Below are 22,440 nucleotides of genomic sequence, written 5' to 3' on the forward strand. Positions count from 1 at the left end.
GCAATTTTTAAAGAAAACCTATGTAAAGAAGGGTCACAAAATAGTTAACCCTGTTTGGGAAATAAGCTCTATCTAATGACAAAAAATTTTTTTGCCAGGTTTGTGGATGTAGGCAGGTAACCTCAAGTAATAGGCAACTTTTTAGACATACTAGGCATTCCTACCTGCTACCATCACTGCTTGACATGTATTCTAAAATGGAGTAAAAAAGGACCAGACATGGAGGCTCGTAGAAATGGAATCACGGCTGGCAAATCCATAAAACCACGGCTCAAAAAATTCAGTCGCGGCTCGCCAAGTAGATATATTCCATACTAGTAGCACAGTGGCATGATTAACCTATCTGCCCTAATAAGCCCTATAGATTATAAGTTATCAATGGGATTGATGTCGGGAGAATTTCCAGGCCAGTCTAAACTTTAGAATCTTCAGTCCAGACTGTCCAGTGAGTCTGAGTCCACTTTCTTCAAAGAATGTGCACATTTTAGGCCTACGTGAATTGTGAAGTATATCGACTCATGTCATGGTGGCAAACCAGAGCATTTTGGAATCAGTTCATTTTTAATTTCCTCAATAACTCAAGATTTAAACCAATTTCTTAAGTATGATAATGCTGGTATCCATGATACCTACCTACTTTACTGGTCTACTTATAGGTCTCAAAAATGAACTCGAGGGTGAGTTTAAAAAACTCTCTGCTTTGTCACTATGTATATATAACGTATTTGACATGGTGCGTACTGCGTGCAGCGTGATCCTGCTGAACCTGAATGGTGCCTGCCACCCGGCCCCAAGACCATAATCAACAACAACATAAGCCTTAAGGTAGCTTTATTTAGCTATAATACCTACCATCTTCATTACTCATTACTGCAAACAGATTGCCAAAATTCATTTCTAGCCTATATGAATACAGAATGCAGTTGCTATCACAGTGAGAGTGAATGAGTGAATCGTGATCATGACTCAAGAGTCAAAGTAAACTCAATGTCTTTATTGTCTTATGAGAGATGATCTGCATTCTTTCTAGCAAGTAGCAAACTAGCAATCAGCAGCTAGGCCTAATTGATCTGAGAGAGCTACCTAAGAAAATTAAAAATTTAAATATGTACAAAACTCCGTCTACAACTACAAGTTTATTCAGTTACAGTGTTACACAATAAATTTGGATGTTGCCAGGAATCTTTGTTTCACTAGACATTTCTTTCCGTAATTTGCGGGAGCCTCTAAAGACTAGTCCAATACTCTAAAGTCTACCTAAACGTTTTCATTTTCACCAGATACACTCAATCTACTGGAAGAGCATATCCGCTGAATCCGATTTATTGGAAATAATTAACGAAAGCACTTAATCTGCGACTGTGTCTGTGCGAAATTGTCAGGCCTAGTTTTCTGTTGAAACTCCCATCAATTTAAGATTGAGATTCAGAAATAATGATTTCAAACTATTCAGTTAAATCATAACATGAATACTTTTTCGTGAATTTCTCGAACAAAAATGTGGTGGAAGTGTTTCTTAGAGAGTTTTTCTACATGAATACTACGTGTTGGTGTCTGCAGCGCAGAAGGGAAGAAATTTTAGTTTATGCTCTTCATAATAAATTAGCAAATTAAATATCACCAACTATTGTATCTTTACGTAATATATGCGTAGGATATGTATATTGACGTTTCGACGAAAAAAATCATGCCAATTTTTTTCTAAAAGTATTAGATTTTTTATGTGTATGAAAGACACTACGGTACCGTAGTAAAATGTTGCCCAAGTCACACGTACAGACGTACTGTCATTCTGTCAAGTGTCACGGTACTGACTACGGTCAATGAAACTTGAAACAGCCATGGGTTGAAACTCAGAAGTGAAAAATCTTGTTCGAAATTTAGATATTCAAATGGAGTGTACCGATTAAATTGCAATTTGTGATTTCTCTACCGCCACTAGGTACCTACTACTTGGCTGACCGCTATTTATATCAATACTGTGGGAAACAATTAAATGCATTAGTCACTCCTAAAGTTGTCTTACCAAAAATATTTTTCATTGTGATAGAGAATGGTGTTTGTGAGTCCTCCCTTATTGCGATAGTTTCCACTTCATCTGGCTTTGAGTATTATTATTCACATCTAACAATTTTTTTAGGAGATATGTTTGAATGATTCGTCCCAATCGTTTACACAAGACAATCAATTACCTAGATGGAGTATATCCGTCTCAAAGTCCGACATTTTAAGATAGATTTTTACCTTCACTTGACTTGAGTGATGAGGTCTGGCTAGAAAGGGTTTCCATTCGTTATAAATTAGGGGACATGGATGATGGAACCTCAGATTACAGAGGTCAATTTTGTTACAATTTTAACGAAGTAAGGATCGGTTAGCTAAAAATTTCAGTTCTATTTTAATTTGTATAATGCCCAGAGCGTACCTTAGTTAGGTTAATCGTAAATCGATTATTTTTTTAATACGCGGAAAGAACGTATGAAAGTATCAAAGATTTTGTTCAAAATTTTTATTGATTTGTTTCATCATAAATGGCTATATGAGAATGTTTTAATATAATACTAATTTAATCCTGTACGTTTTTCAAAGTTTGCTATAGTGAGAACTCCTCATACAAGATTGTGTGTGAAAAGCTAATCATGTAGTGTAATCTGGTTGAAAATGCTGTCCTTGCTATTCTGAAATTCAACCATTATCAAAATAAATTTTTCTCTGCTTCGTCCCTAGAAAATAAATAAAAATTTTGCTCCTGAGTATACATCCAATAACTCACATGAGTAACGAGTAGGTATATTGGACTATCAGAAGTCAAAGTTTGGGCACTTTAAAAATGGTTGCTAGTTGTACCTCGGTTCTAACAATAAGGTCAGATAAAAATGCAATTCTGGCTACATTATCTGAATTTTATGACGTATCATTTAGAAACTTATTGATAAAAAATCGCAAATTACTCCAGTTTTTTCCATATCGGTCGTAAAATAGCTTTCTGACTCGATATTTTACAGGTTATGATGAACCAGGATAGACAGGTTTGTTCAGAGAAAAATTGGAGTCTATGGAACGCAGTGGTACAGAAGTATCACAGCCGACAAGATTCCCTCTTCGATGATTTGTTCGGTAATAACAAAACTCTGCTCGGTAGCGCAATGGTGCGCGATCATAAACAATCACCTAACGCACCATCAGTTCCAGTCACTCCTACAAGTGAAGTAACCGCGCTGAGTCCCAAGGCAGCGCAACGTGAGCTCATCGACCTCCTGAATAGAGCCACTGCTAGTTTGCCGCTCACATACGAACCATCCAAAGATTTGCGACAACTTTTGACACAAGTGAGGTCTAAAAACGTGAATATTTTGCAGTTTTTTTTTTACTTAAATCTAAAAGATAAAATTAATACCTGCTTCCTAGTGCACCTGTGAAATTTCAATTTATTGCCTGTTGTCAATATATTAAGAAGTGTCTTTTGAGGATCTTGCAACTTTGAACTTGCATCGCGCGTCCAAAGACAAACTTGCCCTAATTTTGAAAAGTTTCAATCATCCACAGATCTGGCAGAAAGATGACTTTGATATCACCCGAGCGGAGACGGAAGCTGCGTTATCTTCCGACCGTCCGTGGGGCCTGGGACAACTAAGCAGTCACAGAGGGCTTCTACTTCCCGAAGAGTCGTTGCAGAACCTTTGCGACCGAATCATACGAGCAAATCTTAACGAAGAGACGTTAGCAGCTACTGTGTTGCTAGTAGTCCTGCCATCGGTGAGTGTTATCCAAACGATTTATAAGTAAATCAAATTTCTTGTATGAAATTTAGGGACTGATAACTGCAAACGTCTCGACATAGGTATATGGCGTTCACTAAAAATTTAAACGGAGATTCTTGTTGCATCATTGCTCCTGCAGCTTATTCAAGCTGTGGTACCTGGCCAATTTACTCAGCTTAAGCACATTCAACTCTCTCCATAAACATACAAAATGCTAATATCAAAATCTAAAACTGTACTGAACGAGAAAATCAAATAAGTATTATTTTGTATCGATCTAAACACAGGTTAGCCAAGCGTCATCTCAATTATCGCACCCAACGATGGCTTGTCTGTGTCGCCTGACTGAGCGGTCACCTGAGCTACTGACAAGAGCTTGCCTGGCTCCGGCTCTTGCTCACACCACCTCACCCTTCTGCCCTGACATCGTCGCCAGGCTCGTCTCTAAGGTTGCCTTGGGCATTGCACCTCATGCGCATCTACTGATGAGGCAAGTATTTAATCTATTTTACTGTATAATAGGTTATTGCTATGAGCTCTTAAGTTCGGTACGTGGCTGTTTTCTAATTTGAAATGCTAAGTGCCCAAAAAAATCATCTTTCCCTACGCATTTCTATCGTCTCGAAAGGCGGCCACCAGGACATATGAACTTTCTGCTCAATAAACTCGATTAGTTACAGCATACTCCAAGGTAATAAGAATTTGCTTATAAATTCCAACGCACAGGTCCGTAACGCAGCGAAGTGAGGTATGCGAGCAATACCTGCAAGTGCTGGAGGCCACGTGCGCCGTGCTGCCACCCTCTCCCCAACAGCTCCTCATACACGTAAGGCAAGCGTGTTTAAAGATCATACCTCGGGACAACACCCGTAAAATATTTTCCGGTATTTCAGGCATTAGATAATTTGAATCATTTCCAGTGCAAATTGATTTTGGTAGGCAATACATTCGTTAGCGGCTACGAATTAGACGTTGTTCGTTATGTGCTACTCGAATTTTCATTTATAATTCTACAATGAAATTAAAGTGCGCTATACTCTGCCATAAGCAACATGCGACACGTATTATTCAATTCAGACAATTATTCAGAGAGGAAATATTTTTATGGATGAATGGGATTAACAAAATAACTCGCTGAATAATGCAGGAAAATTTTGAACACATGAATCTAAATAATCAGGGAATAATTGAAGCCGTTCCCAACTGGGAAACTCACGCAGATGAATAGCATTCTCCATTCATTGTGCTTGCATGCAATTTGCCAGAGCATCGCCACAGCCCTGCAGCGCGTATGTTCAGGCCTTCCCACCACAAGCCCGCGTGTGGGCAGAGCTTTATTGCTGGTGGTGAGCTCACTATTGCCGCACCTGAAGAATGTGGCTCCTACCACTGAAATCCTGCAGCAAACTGCTGATGCCCACGCATCTCCTCTGCAGAGAGCAGTACAAGCCAAGCTCAAGAGGATACGCTCTTGAAACTCGTTTTTTTTTCAGATACTCAAAATTTGTCGATTTTCGTACAAATTAAAAATCTATTTGAATAAATTAGTTAAACCTTTTGACTTAGCATTAAAACCTGAACATGGATGTGTTGCAAGATATTCACTGAGGAATAAGAGATATGATAGATAATTTGCAATTTAGTGATAGAGATTTACAAATGGTACAGGCAGTAGATGGCGTTTAAACGAAGAACTTGTGCCGCTTAGGCCAGGATGGTTCTTCACCCTCCTTCAGCTCGCGGTAGAACAGCGCAGATTTATCCCTGCCAGATATAAGTTGATTAGAATCCAGTGGAAATACATATTTCAGGTTGAATTCTATTGTTACTGCGCCAGACCAACATCTTAATACATGTCTGTTCATTCGAGTTTATTCAAGTTAAACAAATCAGCAATCAGCATTAAATATATTAACTCAAGTTGCAAATTAGGCATCTTCTTTCTTTTAAGAGCGGTTCCATCCTGTAAAAAGACCCTACCAGTGCATTGAAGTGCATTCAAGATTCCTTTCAGAAAACAGATTTACTTCTGACAGCAGGAAATATCATGATACTGATTTATAGAACGTATTTTGAGGGAAAATTAAGTAGTTCCTTGGGTTAAAAATTCAACTGAAATTCAGAGAGCTGGTGTATAGACGGCTAGGGATGTATGTTCACGCGCTGTTGTGTGTGTAATACAGGTATGTTAGATACCCGAACGACCGAGTTTATTTGCATGAAACGTTGGCGGGCTAGGCGCGAGAAAATCTCCTTGTAAAGATTTCGCCACGCAGAGAAATACGCGTGCGGGTTGACTGCTAATGAAAAGTGCAGAAGCTCACACCAGAAAAATTTTTGGGATCTACCCATCACTGGCCATGGTCTGCAGCTCTGCAAACGTCGTGGCGGCCACGGCCGTGGCCCGGCAGTTTCGTCAGATTTTAAATATAAATGGCCACGCGAAGTGTCGAGAAATTGATACAACTACAACTCCCTGAATGAAGGTATTAATAAACTACAAGTAACGAGTGAGGGTTATCTACATTTATGTACGACCAAAAGAAACTTAACAGCCTCTAGATAATAAGTGGCAGTGTTTATAAATTCAAAGAATCACAAGAATGAACACTGGGCAACAATTATCGTATCGTCACATCCAACAGTATAAGCGGGATGACAACAGGATGAGAGCAACGCCATGGCCGTAAAGTCAAGCCATTGTAGCCAATACGCTTGGACGGACACGGGAACCTGGGATATAAGCCAGCCATCTGGCTACCTGCAAAAATACGGCCCCGTATCACACCACAGGATCGAGCTACGGATCAACGTTTCCCGGTAAAGTACGAAAGTTCAAACAACGGTTAAACATTTAACAAGGCAGCGGGTAATTCAATACTTGGGTTATAAATTTAGAGTGATATATAAATAGGGATAAATATCTAGTTCAAAGTTTCTTTACAGTGTACGGGTCATATGTCTGAAACAGTATTTTTCTGATTGCACAAGTATTTGTCCTGAGTTTCCCCACTACGAATCAATATTCAAAAGGGCAACATTTTGAGCCTCGTGCACTATATTTGATTCCTAGGTAGCCATTGTATAAACGCACCTTATTGAATGTCTCAAGACAATTACGCTACCAAATTTACGTTTGATTTGATGCACTAGGAAGTGGAGGAGAAATGAGGAAATGAAGAGAATGTTAAATATACCAAAAAAGTAAACCAGAAAGCGGTATCATACACTGAAAACTGTGGTAAAGAATATATCTGGATATACTTTTTGATGCAAGTGTACTGTTCAATTGCCTTGTTTCATGTATACCTGATGAGGGAAGAGTTTATGGATGCAGTACTCAATATGTACCTGAAAACCAAAGAGCTTATTTATGCACAACTCAATTGCTTATTAAATATCACGTGAGATGCAAAATACCTGAAGAGCGTCAGGCGCCGCACTTCGATGTAGTCCAGAGTGCAGCCTGCCAGATAGCCAGCAAACACTATGGCCATGAGATGCCACTTTACCGCTCTTGGGGTAACATGTGCGAAGAAATTCGTCTGTAGAATATTCAACAATCAATTATATTGATCATACAGTCATCAATTCAGTACATTTATTTGGAATTCAACATTTAGTAAATGCAACAAATTTTTTGGTAATAATTATTACCTAAGAGTCCACAATGATAAAAATCTAGTCTTTGGTCAATCTCCGCAGATGATAGGTGCAGGGCAAATAATTTGATATCACTTATAGTCTTCTGTCATTGTATTGATCTTAATTTGTGTAATCTTGTTACAAATCTTAGTTCCAGCAATTGGGTTATAAATTTAGAGTGATATATGAATAGGGATAAATATCTAGTTCAAAGTTTCTTTACAGTGTACGGGTCATATGTCTGAAACAGTATTTTTCTGATTGCACAAGTATTTGTCCTGAGTTTCCCCACTACGAATCAATATTCAAAAGGGCAACATTTTGAGCCTCGTGCACTATATTTGATTCCTAGGTAGCCATTGTATAAACGCACCTTATTGAATGTCTCAAGACAATTACGCTACCAAATTTACGTTTGATTTGATGCACTAGGAAGTGGAGGAGAAATGAGGAAATGAAGAGAATGTTAAATATACCAAAAAAGTAAACCAGAAAGCGGTATCATACACTGAAAACTGTGGTAAAGAATATATCTGGATATACTTTTTGATGCAAGTGTACTGTTCAATTGCCTTGTTTCATGTATACCTGATGAGGGAAGAGTTTATGGATGCAGTACTCAATATGTACCTGAAAACCAATGAGCTTATTTATGCACAACTCAATTGCTTATTAAATATCACGTGAGATGCAAAATACCTGAAGAGCGTCAGGCGCCGCACTTCGATGTAGTCCAGAGTGCAGCCTGCCAGATAGCCAGCAAACACTATGGCCATGAGATGCCACTTTACCGCTCTTGGGGTAACATGTGCGAAGAAATTCGTCTGTAGAATATTCAACAATCAATTATATTGATCATACAGTCATCAATTCAGTACATTTATTTGGAATTCAACATTTAGTAAATGCAACAAATTTTTTGGTAATAATTATTACCTAAGAGTCCACAATGATAAAAATCTAGTCTTTGGTCAATCTCCGCAGATGATAGGTGCAGGGCAAATAATTTGATATCACTTATAGTCTTCTGTCATTGTATTGATCTTAATTTGTGTAATCTTGTTACAAATCTTAGTTCCAGCAAAAAACTAGCAAACAGTATGGGCAACAAATCTTTAATATCAATGAAGTATATAATGATAACTGATCAATGCTCTGTAATTGGAGTATTTTATTTGATCTGAAATCATACAATGAATTACAAAAGATGATGACAGCTTAGCTGCTGGTCTAATGATGTCAAAACAGTAGTAGAAACCAGGTCTTGTGCAGGTTCAAGACTCAAGTCCAGTCTATAATCTACAGTGGCAAATACTGCAGGATATCTTATTCACCAATAAACCTGTTAGCAGTTTGAATGTTATAACTTTGATACAAGTAATTACTTGCTTGAATAAGCTTGCATTTTTACTTGCAGCTTTAGTATATGTTTCTTGACTTGGGAGGAACATTTGAATCAGGTTTTACATAAGAAGTTTGTGAAACCTGCTTCAAATGTTCCCAAAAGATTTCCCAGTATTTTGGGAAATCTTTTTAGTTGGATGTACATAAATGTTACTGAAAGAGGTAGCAAGATACCTTTATCAAATTTACCCATGACCCATGCAAGTCATTTATGTATGGCTTGTAATATTTGACAAAATTTGACAAAATATTTGACAAATAGTATCGGACTCAAATTCCCCCAACTCCATTAATACACTTCTCTGAACAACAGATACAATAAACAAGACCACGTTAATATATATATACACACACATCAAATTCATTTATAATTGAAATGTATACTTTTTACAAATATCAAGCTTGTCTGTTCATCACCCATGCTTGTGGATGACATTGAACTGGAAACAATTTTGGTCATTTATACATACATACTTACTAAAATAAAATTTGAACACAACATGTGACAGGCAATTGCAGGTGCATGTATTAAAAGATTTTTGACCATGCAAAATCCAATTCAAGAAGAATTTTGTGCAAATTGTGGTTGAAATACCAAATATGAAGTTTATTTTGAGAAGAACTTGGCTGGAGGCTTCTGCCTCCACTATGTCAGAGAAAATCTGTCATATTGCCAGGACCACAAAGATGGGCTTAGCAGTATGACTGATCTGTGAAGTTAGCCTGCACGAGAAATTATGTTCAAAATAAAAAAATGTCAAAATTTGATTCCAGCAATTCTGGGTAATGGCTCAGTAAAACATGGCTACACATGTGAAAAGCAAGAACTTGCAAAATAAATGATTGTCTAAATGAAAAAAGTTTCATTAAAGAAAGCCCACACAGCCAAACCCCTTGCTTCACTTAAGTTGAACTGGGAAAGCTGGCAGATGCCACCTATGATTCAAATAAAAAATGCTGATTCTCATGGACAATTTCACCTATTTTTATGGCCCTTGTCAATTTCTGGAGTGGAAATTGAGAAAAAACATTCAACAGAGAAGACCATATAAACAGAGAAGAACTACCATATTTACTACTGAAATGAAATAAAATAAGAATCTTTCCTCATCTTAGTTCAATTCTAAGTAAAATTGTAGGTACCTACAAAAGAAAAAACATTGCATTATTATTTTTGTAGCACAAAATTATTTCTAGAATTCTTACTTCTTCCGAATGTACAGGGTGCGCTAGAGAAACTTACTTATTTGAAAGGTCAATAAAAAAAAGTACTCCAATTATTGTTTTAAAAATTTTTTTTTTTTTGAGAATACAGTTTCCCAAATTTTTTTTTAATACAGTCTTGAAAATGACATCTCATAAATGACGGCCCCCATTGCGCATACACAGATGAAGTCGATTTTTGAAATTTTTATCCACTCAATGCAGCATATCAATCGGTATTTTGGCAATGACACTGCAAATGTTGTTCTTGCGGTGTGCTATGGTCCGTGGTTGATCCACTTAAACCAGAAATTTCAAATAACCCCATAAAGAGAAATCACATGGAGTCAAATCTGGAGAGCGTGGCAGCCATTGGAGATCGCCTCTGAGAGAGATGAGGCGGTCGGGGAAATGATGTCGCAATAAATTCANGGTTCTGCCCCACCCTGTATATTGAAAGGTTGAGATTGTATTGACCTTTTAGGCAATTAGAAAGATTTTCCATCCTAATACGAGTATTCTAATTAAAATATTTAATTTCAATCTTAAAATATGTGAATTTAAAACTAAAAACAAAATAATTACAATCATAAGACTATATATTAAACAATTATTTAATGCAGTGAATGGATATAAAATATTTGAATTGTGCACATGTTTATTTCAAACAGTGTTAGCTTTTCTCATAACTATATATAAAATAATTAAATGCAGTGAATGGATATAAAATATTTGAATTGTGCACATGTTTATTTCAAACAGTGTTAGCTTTTCTCATAACTAAGTCTCGTTTCAAGTTGTATGAGGTTTGTTTGGTTATCGTTCAGTTTATGTTTAGTATTGGTTTGTTGGTCTGAATTAAATGGGAACAGTGCAGTCAGTCACTCAGTCACTACTAGTCGGTGTGTATAGAGGGTAGAGTCTGGTAGATTTATAGGACATAAAACTAGTAGATCTATTGATAGTGCTGTGCACTGTGCTATCAGCTACCTATCTGTTATGTGACTCATCAATGTTTAGGAGATCTGCATTCCTCAAGTGTTTTTGTATGTTGAAGCCAGTTAAATGGTCAATATTTAGCTCATTACCTTGCTCCATACAAACTTTACAAAGCTAATGAATAGACTTATCAAAAATTGTTTACCCAAAAATCCCTAAGTGGTGAACACTACCTTGACCTGTTGGCCATTATTGAAGGCAATAAGTGCCCTTATTAGCCATCCATTATGATCCATATACTGTTATTGTTAGTAGGCTAATTGCAACATAAAAAATAACACCTCAAAAATACAAAAAAGTTGAAAAAATCAAAAAAAATCAAATAAATCAAAAAAAATCATTGATTTTTTATTTTTTTGATTTTAAAAAAAAATAAAAAAAAATCGCCAACCCTGCAAATAAGTATGTTTCTCTGGCGCACCCTGTAGTTAACTAAACTATTAATGATACACCATAGGGTAAACAAGGTATATTCCGTCACATTAAGGATGCATCGAGAAATTAAAAACTATAAAAAAATAACTGTATGCGTTACTCAAGTTCTGTTTGCTTTATGCGAGTCTCAAAACACGAAAGCAACAACAAAACGTCACAAAATGTCGAAATATTTATTTAAAAAGCCTTTAGAATGGAAACCTACCAAGTCCCTATATTCCGTCACTGTGTGTGGCAATATTCAGCATGTGGTGAGGCGTATTCCATCCGCGCTTCAAATTCTACTGATATGTAATGCCGTCATCCACGTGTTCGAATTCCGTTTGCTGTGTGAGCTGTATTGGAATACAACATGGCTCTGAATTAGAACACTAATGAATATTGAACAGTGAACACTACTTAATTACGCTTTTAATTAACAACTATTAAGCTTTTAATTAAGCAAATTTTAATTTTTGTACACAGCTTGGAACGATCTGTGTGTGTCCAATTAAAGTTGTGACGGAATTAGTTTTCATGTGTCTAAATCCATTTCTCAACTTAATCATCTATTAATTTATTTACCACTTGATATGTCTAATCAAAATATGGCAAACCTTTTTTCGCTGCCATCAGCCTGTCTAGAACTCTACTGTGCACGTATTTTTGAGACGCGCGACCACGTTGATCATAAAAGATTGGGGAGCAGTGTTTGCCGACATTAGCACGGGCATTCCCGCTTCTATACATTTGAGCTATTTCTGCAATAGTTTTCGGGCACTGTATAACATATGGTAGTGACCAGTCAACGAGAGTCCGCATATCTAAGGTTTCATTTTCCTGGCCTCCGTCTTGGCATTGAGACTTCATTACTGCATAATACGACTCTGCAACGGCCTCACTGCCCCCCAAACTCAGTGCCACATCAAGGACCGTGCAGAGCTCTTTACCAAGAGCAGAGTAGAGCTTTGAGTCTGAGAAAATCAGGGAGTAAAGTTTGCCTTCATCGAGAGTCACAATTACCAACTCGTCTTTGGTTGAAATTTTAATTTCGAAATTACTCTGAAGATTGAAATCGTTCGTCTTTTCTTCGGAGAATTTCTCCACAAAAAAATCATCACCCAATGTACTCAAGGGCTCGCCAGAAAGAAGATGAAAACATTTGGTTCCAACAACATGCAGCAATTCTCCCTATATGGTTGAAACCAGAGTTTCCTTCAATTTACCGTAAAGTGAATGACTGAGTACGGGATCAATTGTAGTCAAGTGCAGAAATTACACCGGCTGGATGCAGTGCTATCAACGAAATTTCTAGAATATGACATAGAAAGAGACAGGGCTTGTAGAAATAACAGAGTAGGGTACAATTTGTTCACCGCTTTCATTGATCAAATGACGTTTAAATCCTTGCATCAAGTTATAAATAATTAACACCTTCTGTCAAAACGTGGACAACCAGCATTACATTTAAGCTGTATTTGGTTCAATTGTATGACGATATACCGATACAAGGGTAATTGTTTTTCACTTTTGCTGGCTTAAAACCTTCTATATACTGCCGTAAACTCAATGAACATTCCTACTTGAATTTCGTTTGTCTCGTCAATTGTCATTGGTCATCTGAGGAAATTGGGTATCGCTATGACATAGTGAAACCCTGAAGTCTAACTAGTTCTTTGTACTAGTAGAAGGCTCATTCTTTCGTGGCTGTGAGCCTGTGATAGCGCGTCGCGTCATTTCTACCTACCAGGCGGGTCAGCTGAGACTGAGAGGAGTCTCCGGTAGCGGAGTCGCCGAAGGTGAATTTATACATTTGTTATGAATTATTTTAAGGTAAATTTGTCGCCAATATCTTCTGAAGGCATAAAATTAGCTGATAATTAGTCGCCAAAGATATTTGAATATTCTGACACTTTGTCCACAGTGGCATCTTGCTGAAACCACACATTCCTAAATCCTAACGCACATTTCTTTGAGTCTTGGAAGAAAAAATTCCTAGATCATGTTCCTGTAATGAGCTCCATTAACGGTAACTGCGTGTTCGTTTTCTTTAAAGTAAAGACCAATTATTCCCATTACTGACGTTGCACATTACTCAGTGACATCAGACAGTAACTTGCTCACAGTTAAGTGACTTCTGGTGAAACTCACGTGGATTTACACCACACCAATAACGCATGTTTTGGTTGTTGATGCAGCAGGAAATGTGGAAGTGAGCCTCGTCACTGAAAAAAACGACCGCGTCTTCAGGCAGGTTGTCAACCAGCATTTCACATGCACTTTGACAGGTAACAAAATTGTGTTCAGTTAATTCTTGCACAGCAGCAAATTTATTTGAAAAAATTTGAGAAACAAACTTGGGAACTTTCTCTTTCAGATGCACCCCCTGTCGCCCCTCGGCCCTCCACCCAACCAACCTAACTGCACAGGAATTTTTTCAAATAAGTAAGTTTCTCTGGCACACCCTGTACCCTGTAGTTAACTAAACTAGGTATTAGTATAATAGTATTAATGATACACCATATTTTATTTCATATAGGCTACCTATCTCCAGCCATAATGATGATCAATGAGCAACTTTTGCTCAAGCCTGATATTCTAGATTTCCAGTTGCCGAAGTTGGGAATTGGATATGTTGGATGTAGAATATCATTCGTCTTGCTTAACTCTATGATTTTACAAGTTTTATATTACCTATTTTACAAGTTTTACCTATGCAGCTCCGGGCTCATAACGATTTCAAGGAATCTGAAATTTTGAATCTTTAACTAAACGAGAAAAGTAGGATATCGAGAAATTTTCACGTCAGTGAAAGACAGCATCAGGCTTTTGTATGAAGAAAGATCCTGTCAAATGAAACGATATTAGATCTCCTGTGAACAAGGCACGAAAAGGAAAAGAATCGGCTACAGGCCACATCAAGCCTACACTTCAGCGCCGACTGCCGAGATCAATATGTTATGTTATAAGCTAACTCACATATGCCATGTTGACCGTTGATTTCCAGCCAAATACTAATCAGATTTCTTTAGTTGTTCAAGACGATCCACTTGACCAGCCTTCCACTGAGCTGTGTGACGTAAATCAGCCCAAATTAATCCACCAACAATCGTCGGAATTAGGACTGATACGCTGTAGCGGCGTATCGTAGCGAGGACTTTCATTGCAATGCCGAATTACTTTGGAGTTCACACATTCTTTGAAAGTGAAAACAGAAAATTTTCGCTGCCGGTTTTCGATCAGTAACTACAACTCAAAGAGTGAGTCCTGAACGGCCAGTATCTTTATTGGAAAAACTTTACTTTTCGAAGCTTACCCTAAGTCTTCATTAAAACCAATTATTTGAAAAACTATACAATTTTTACGACTAACAAATAAACAGTATTGGGAGCCCAGTCGAGAAATCAACTCAAATTTCAAAATCGATAATCTTTAACACTATCCCAACCCGCCAACCGTAAGTAATGGTAGTCAGAAGTTCAGAACCATGAGTCAGAATTCCAAAATATTTCGCCAATTGTTGGTCACAACAGGAGTAGCTCTAAAGTAAAATTGCATCAGTATTTATTCTATTTTTTTCTAACCACACTTCTATTTTGCTTCACTTCTGGCTGTTTATTTCTATGCTTCAATTCTTATAATCGATATTTAACATAATTCTACCGGTCCAATTTATCTGAATTTTGCACACTTGCGTAGTAAATTTAGAGACAATGCATGAATCAATTGACAGAATCACCAAATAAGAGGTCAATCAGTGGCAGTCAATCAATTGTTTTGTATGAAGAAAATTTTGTAAGGAATCTCATACTTCTACAGCAGTTGCAGAATTTCTCGGACAAATTTACGGCCGGCCTTGCGGCCGGTGTCCAAATTCAGTAAGCAAGGAATGTCTCCCAAAGTAATGAACGTAGCTCGATGAAACTTGGTACACGTATTCATTAGGACCTAACGGTGATGTTTAGCTCGTGGAATTTTTTTAGATTTCACCTTAATTCGTAATTTATATGGCGAAACGTGCCGAAATTTACAGTGAGCATGACATTTCTTCTAAACTACTGTACAGTTTTGAACGAAACTTTGAATATAGAAACCTAACCTCCCAACGGTGATGTTTAGCTCGTAACATTTTTTTAGATTTGCCTTCTTTTGTTGTTTTTCCACATTCGTGATTTAAACAGCAATACGTGCTTAAATTTGCAGTGAGCATAGAATTTCTCCTAAAATATTGAACAGATTTCTGTTTAAATCACGAATGAAGTAAGAGTGGAAAAAACTGGCAAACTAAAGCAAAATATGAAAAATTGTCACGAGCTAAACATCCCCGTTGGGAGGTTAGGTTTCTATAGGCAAAGTTTCGTTCAAAAATGTACAGTAAGTTTAGAAGAAATGTCATGCTCACTACAAATTTCGGCACGTTTCGTCATGTAACTCACAAATTAAGGTGAAATTCCAAAAATGTTCACAAGCTGAACATCACCGCTAGGTCCTAATGAATACGTGTATCAAGTTTCATCGAGCTACGTTCATTACTTTGGGAGATATTCCTTGCTCACTGAATTTGGGGAGAACGGCCGCGAGTCCAGCCGCAAATTTGTCCGAGACGTCAGAAAAAATTTATCAGATGGTAGCTTAATTACAGCTGTGTGTTTATGTTCAATAACCTATAAATTCTGTTTCTTACTTAGTCAAAAAGAGGAAATCTGCTGATTATACTGGGCTCTCATCCGTATTACGTATACTGGGCTCTCATCTGGGCTCTCATCTCACTCCAGGCAGTTGAGACGCGACGAGTGGTGAAAATAAAAAATTTATTGCACATGTGTAACATCAGAGACGCCGGCCTTCTTAGAAGTATGGTCTTTACTTGAAGAAGTAATTTCAAAACGCATATTATTTAAAATCTGCTTCTTAATAACCAGTCATTTTAGATTGCCTACCAGAATCTGGTCACGAACTTTTCTACCGGTACAACGTTAGTAGGACATAATTACTCTTCTTAATCAACAAGAAGATGTGATTAAACTCAGTAGAATTACTATCTTTCGTGTAACTTTGATGAAGTATTTCACGAGTTCACGTCTAAGGGTAAGCAGATTATCGGCATGACAAATTTATTCATTCACTGTTAGAATGTAAAGTTCGCAGGCTAAGTAAAATAGAAGCGCTTTGTACAAAGAAGTATCATAAAAAGTTACTATCATGTGCAATAAATTACTTCTATTACACAGCAATCAGATGTATTTCGTGAATAGCAGGATTTGCTGCAAGTATGTTTAACAATTTGAAACATAAACATGATGTTGAAGTAATCAAGTTCACAGCACATAAGTAGCAATTGAAACAACGAAAATGAATAACAAATCATAAACACCTGCAAATCTTTCTCCGTATAAATTGAAGGTCATGTCGAAGATTTGTTTCTCTAGTTTCCACTTCAGACAACATTGGCATGAACCTTGACGACTTCCTCCAAGTCTTCAACTTTGTTGACACACGTGATGAAGCTGTCTAATTTATCTTCATCTAAGGAGATGGGGTTTGAGGGAATGAAAACAACATCCGTGGACTCGATGTCGTAGCCCAACTCCAGCAGACCACTGCGAACCTGACCAATGTCCATCGCCGCACACCAGAACTGCGTAAAAAAATATCCATTATTATTATTATTACGATTATTACGTGGAGCAAATTCGATTTTTTATTGACCTATTGAGTCGTATAAGAAGACCGGTGTATGCATCATGGAAACAAACGTTAGTATTTATAAGATGTCGAACAAAATCTAGAAGTAAATCAGGATATTGGTGATGAAAATCTCTAATCTCTTCATGTTTTTAGATAATCTCTCGTTTTCCAATACGTGATCCAATGACAGACGTCATGAACCGGCGCTTCTTTGCGTGACGTGTACCCAGCACATAACAAACATACTCGTTAATTTGCGCAATAATTGAGTTCATAAGGTTCGATGAAGAATATCTAAGCCTTGCATCATTGCATCATATTGGCAAACATGCATGTGGCGTTTTTGTTGTTGTTCCTTCCATGAAAATTTGGAAGGGTTCTGATCTAATTAGCCTGACCGTCAGGACTTTTCTACATCAATCTCCAGAACATTTCGGCCACATAAGAACATCTTCCTGCTTCATATTTAAAACACTAAGACTTTTCTGTATTCATGTTAAAACGAAAAATTGGAAAATAGATTTTAACTTTTGACCCAATCTAACGACGGTATCATAGATACTATAAATATCACACAATTCCTAAGATATCAGAAAGAATCTTGCTGTACTTCATGGAATGTAAGAAGTTAAACTCAAGTGTCCCATTTGCCACTTTGGCTTGCGCTTCTAAATTCATCAGTAATCTAAAAGGATTTAATACGACACCAACAGCTAATATACGATACGTATTAAGAGAAACATTTACAAATCATAGATGATAAATTCAGCTTAATGAGCAATTTAAATACATCCTTGATTAGAATTAAAAAATATGCACCATAATTTGTGAATTCATTTGATAATCGTAAGTAGGTATAGTTATCATTACGGCATGTGTACTGACCTGGATCATGTCATCTACGATTTCCACTTCCTCAGCTCCAACTTCTATAGCGTGGTCTTCAGCAAGCTCAATGGTTACAGGCTTCTCCTGTAGCTTGGCCGCAGCCACCACCAGCCCACGCTCCCGGAACATGTGACGCACACCACCCAGTTGTCTCTCCTCCTTGAAGCTGAGTTAGAGCAATCAATTGAAATTCAATCTCTTTCAGTACCTAGTGATTATGATAAATTCATATCAGGAAATGGGATAATAAATCTTGTGAGCAAGAAACTTTGGTAGTTGAATTTTTGGCCTGAGGGTTTGGAGAGTTGGATGCAGTTCTGGAGGATTGGTTACTACTTTTGGCATTGATTCTAACATCAGTACTGGCAAATATATGGAATTGTCATTGGCTATTGCTTTGATAAACTTGCCCATATTTCTTGACAACAGCACCGATGAAGGACTTTGGACGTCTAATATTATCAGTGAAGACGCAGATAAAGAGGCACAAACCATCCGGTCCTCTGAATGCTATGTAATGCTCCTTGGCATTAATCATTGATTTCTGTTGAAAAAATAAATAGTATAAATATAAAAAAAAATAGCATAAGCTAGAAGGTAATACCATAATTGCAAAAGACAATTGACTAATTATTTGATTATTTATCACTTAAAATGACAATTAAAAATGATTCAGAGTAGATAGTTAAAAAAACATAGAAATGGTAATATTATATAATTTCAATTGTGAAAATGGATTAAAGGAAATGGAGCCATGAAATGACTAATAAGACTCAAGAAATGCATACTAACTTGACTTTTTTCAATCACATTGTTGATTGTAGCATTGGGCATGTTATTCTTCCTTGCAAGGTCCAAAGCTGCAGCCAACTTGTTATTTGAAATTGGATCAGCAGATCCATCTGAAAAAATCAAGGCAGTAAGCAAGTAGCTAAATAGCTTTCAGTTTTATTTGATGCAGGCCACATTTTTTCTAAAGTTCATACTATATTAAGAACTTAAAGAGTTAACTTCTAACATTATAAGCAAGAAAGGAAATATTGCAGCATCTTTCAACATACAAGAAAAATATTAGAAACCAATTCATCCAGAATGAATAATCAACATTGAGTTATAGTTGCAAGTTTTGTTTTTAACTTCAACTAGTTGTGACTTTGTAAACTTCTAATGATACTTTAAAAGTATACCTACATTTATTTGCAAAGATTATAGAACATTGGAAATGGTCCTCCAAATAAGATACACATTAAGAAATGAAAATTTAAGACCAACCTTTCAGGGCTAACCTAATGCTCATCGTAATTTTGGAAAACAATCTGGATCTTTGAAGATCTTTACTTTCTTTTGTATGTTTTATATTTTGCCATTTGGAATGTCCAGCAAACCTCTTTTGAAAGCAAATCATGTTTTCAGTCTTTAAATTTAGATAAATAACAGGTAATGGTTGAAACATAGATAATTCCCTATATGAGGGACTATGAAGCATGCTTGATGAAGCATTAGGAAATGGCTTATTTGTAGTATTAAATAAATTTTTTACTATAATGTTTGCACAATATAGTTGTCTCATGTTGGATATGTTGAAATGAAACATAAATTTGCATCTGTGAAAAAGAAAGAAGAACATGAACATTACTTTAATACTCTCACACTCACAGCTGCCAGGCATGCAATGAAGCACAGTCACAGTCAGGCTAACGCTCCACCTGGTAGATCCATGAATAAACTATCTTGAACCATAAAATCACCCATCACTCAATGCCATAACAAGAAATTGCTATAATCTTTGAAGATCATTCATAAATTAATAAAAACAACATTCTGCCTAAACAGACACTGGTGCCGGTATACACAGAAAAACTTCCACTACAAATTATTTTGACCTCAGTTACATCTACCTAATAAATTTATTATTTTTTGCTTTAAATTAGTATAAATGACAGGCTGATCACTCAGTGATCACAAGACATGGCAAGCTGTACTGCATTTTATGATCATTTATAGAAGTTTTAGACCAAAATACTCAGTGAAGTTGAAAAAAAAAATTAAATAAAAGCCAAGTAGTATAAATAAAATTTACCTGAAAATAATTCAACTTCACTGTGGCATGATTCAAATGTTAAAAATAGAACAAGCCATGGGCCAATGACACTTCAACACTACAAGATTATTGACACTTCACTTGTTTAAACTAAAGAAGAAGAATGGGCAACTCGAATTTTCATTTGCAACTGAGGTCTCTTGAAGAATAAATAGAAAACAATCTTCAATGTGAGAATCTCATCGTTCTATTACAATTTTAATTCATCTCAATAAAGGTTTAATTTTTTTCCAATTAATCAAAAATTCTGCCACAATATGATAGCTAAATTCACATATTAACATTTCTAGATATAACATGATTTGCCAATTTATTTGTTACAAGGGCTACTGTCAAACAGGGTAATATAGGAGGGGCAGGGTAAATCACAACAGTTGTCTGCTATGGAGTAAAAATGCTATAGCAGCCAAACTAATTGAAATTTTGCAAAACTAAAATTAGTAGTATAAACTTCAACATTTCTGACATCTATGTAGCATAAAGGAAATGAAGAACTGATATGTTTACTATCTCTAAAAATCCCTGAAAAAATGCTGAGAAGTGATATTTTGAAGAAAAGTACTTCTGCTAAAGTCTGTAGTGAAAAAATATATGCTGTACTAAACAATTTTGCCTGAAAAAAAAAACTTGCAGGTGTTGGCTTGAAAACTTCACTGACAGAATTTTTGTACCTCAATCCAAACCCAACCATTTATTATTTTTTTCTCGTTTGCAGTCGATGCTAGGTCTTAATATAGCAGTCTTGTTCACCTGACCATTCAAGGTCTACTTGAATGGTCAGGTGGCTTGCAGCTGCTAATGTGATAGTACAGAAGTGCTGGAGGCTCCATTATTGGGAAAAGGGACGAAAGTGGTACAATCAAAGCAGGGATGTGTTGGTCTCCAACAATCAGCCCTTTTAACAGCATTTCTCTTACCCCTTTCAAATGGCAATTGTTTCAAGCTCTTCTGATGAAACTTTTTTATTCAATTTCTTTGCATGGATAAAAAGAGAAGAGTCCCAGGTTAAGGGGACCGGCTACCCTAAAAATTTCAATTTTGGCGTTTTCCGGTTTTTGTGCTCATCATAAAGCTTACTTTCTGACGCATCAAACGGTACCAGAATCATCTCTCTACGTCAAAAAACGATTTCGTGACAGCTCCCTAAAGGGGGGCGGTTTTGAGGCCCCTTCTGTAATGTCTATGGGATTAATTAGAAGGCTGGACACACTAAAAAGGAACGTCTGACGTAAAGCGGTCAATTATGGCATTATCCGGTGCTTATACTCATCTTAAAGCTTACTTTCTGACGCGTCAAACGGTACCAGAACCATCTCTCTACCTGCATTTTGAGGCACAGGATGCGTCGCAGAATGGGGGGGGCGGTGGGGGGCAGCCTTCACTATTTCAATGGGAGATAATTCGAGATTAGCACTACAAATATTGTTTATAGCAGCCAACACACTCAGTGCCCATCAAGACAGCAAGGTGGGATGTGTGCTGCCAGTCGCTCTATGCCTTGCTGACTTGGTTTGAGGCTTAATTAAGGTATCTTGGCTACGTTACGACTCTTGTACGTCCCACACGGCAGTTTTTTGAGTGTTGTAAACCTCCTACTGCTCTTAGGGAAATCCTATCTCCTCCTAGAGTTTTAAAGCTACAGCAATGAGACATATACCATTCGATTTGTAAAGACCATACCTATTGACTTGAACATCACTTTATTGAATTTCTGCCTCGATACGTGCCTCGATCTTGTAGGACGATATTTGTAGGAGGAGATAGATTTTCTAAAGTAGTACCCGTTTTTGGCGGTTTTCTATGAATTTCACGTTTTCTATCAATTTTTTCAAAAAATTCATAGGAGCAAAATGTTATTTTTTCACACTTTACATATGTATGTGAAGTTTCATGATGATCGGATAATAACTGTAGAAGTTTTTCCGGAGAGTAGCCGGTCCCCTTAAGAGAAAACCATTTTTATAATGAATTTTGCATTATTTGTATGTTTTTTTCAATAATTTCTAGAAGTGTGATGAACAAATAGGTCCTCTATAATGCTTGTTTCCATTTGTATTAAAAATAAATTATGCACATTTGTATAGTATCATTTAAAATAGATTTGCATTCACTATTTTATAGATTTGCATTGCAATTGCTTACCAGAACAATATGAAGATTGACATTTGGGAAGTATCTATTGAACAAGAATTTTAATTCTCTTGACATAGCTTCTGATGCAGGGCTGAAGTATGGAAAAGAACAGTAAATCTTCATATTGTGCTGGTAAACAATTTCACAATTGTCAATTGGTTCTTTTTTTAGATATAAAGATATGCTCCCTGTCCATATGCGATC

At 36.7% G+C, this 22,440-nt stretch overlaps 2 protein-coding genes and 1 long non-coding RNA gene across 4 annotated transcripts; 1 reads left to right on the forward strand and 2 right to left on the reverse strand.

Annotated features, from left to right (window-relative positions):
* Positions 1-2,792: 2,792 nt before the first annotated feature.
* Positions 2,793-5,382, forward strand: LOC108680790. Its single transcript, XM_018169692.2, has 6 exons — positions 2,793-2,865; positions 3,006-3,329; positions 3,547-3,756; positions 4,049-4,251; positions 4,488-4,587; positions 5,027-5,382. Exons 2-6 carry the CDS (start codon positions 3,009-3,011, stop codon positions 5,234-5,236), a joined length of 1,044 nt encoding a protein of 347 aa, XP_018025181.1. The 5' UTR covers positions 2,793-2,865; positions 3,006-3,008; the 3' UTR covers positions 5,237-5,382.
* Positions 5,383-5,387: 5 nt separating this feature from the next.
* Positions 5,388-14,887, reverse strand: LOC108680791. Of its 2 annotated transcripts, XR_001931447.2 has the most exons (3): positions 14,406-14,887; positions 8,106-8,230; positions 5,388-5,525 (listed from the first exon to the last, which is right to left on the reverse strand). It is a non-coding gene; the product is annotated as an uncharacterized LOC108680791 (long non-coding RNA). The 2 variants fall into 2 exon arrangements; XR_001931448.2 differs by lacking the exons at positions 8,106-8,230; positions 14,406-14,887 and adding an exon at positions 7,182-7,557.
* A 1,641-nt stretch (positions 14,888-16,528) lies between these two features.
* LOC108680787 (probable transcriptional regulatory protein FMG_0893) lies at positions 16,529-19,609 on the reverse strand. The gene is made up of 5 exons (XM_018169686.2): positions 19,275-19,609; positions 18,795-18,904; positions 18,413-18,546; positions 18,000-18,168; positions 16,529-17,064 (listed from the first exon to the last, which is right to left on the reverse strand). The coding sequence occupies exons 1-5, from the start codon at positions 19,594-19,596 to the stop codon at positions 16,864-16,866; spliced, it is 936 nt and encodes a 311-aa protein (XP_018025175.2). The 5' UTR covers positions 19,597-19,609; the 3' UTR covers positions 16,529-16,863.
* Positions 19,610-22,440: the final 2,831 nt, after the last annotated feature.

The sequence above is a fragment of the Hyalella azteca genome, unplaced genomic scaffold (assembly GCF_000764305.2).
Source record: "Hyalella azteca isolate HAZT.00-mixed unplaced genomic scaffold, Hazt_2.0.2 contig6742, whole genome shotgun sequence".
Taxonomy (NCBI): domain Eukaryota; kingdom Metazoa; phylum Arthropoda; class Malacostraca; order Amphipoda; family Hyalellidae; genus Hyalella; species Hyalella azteca.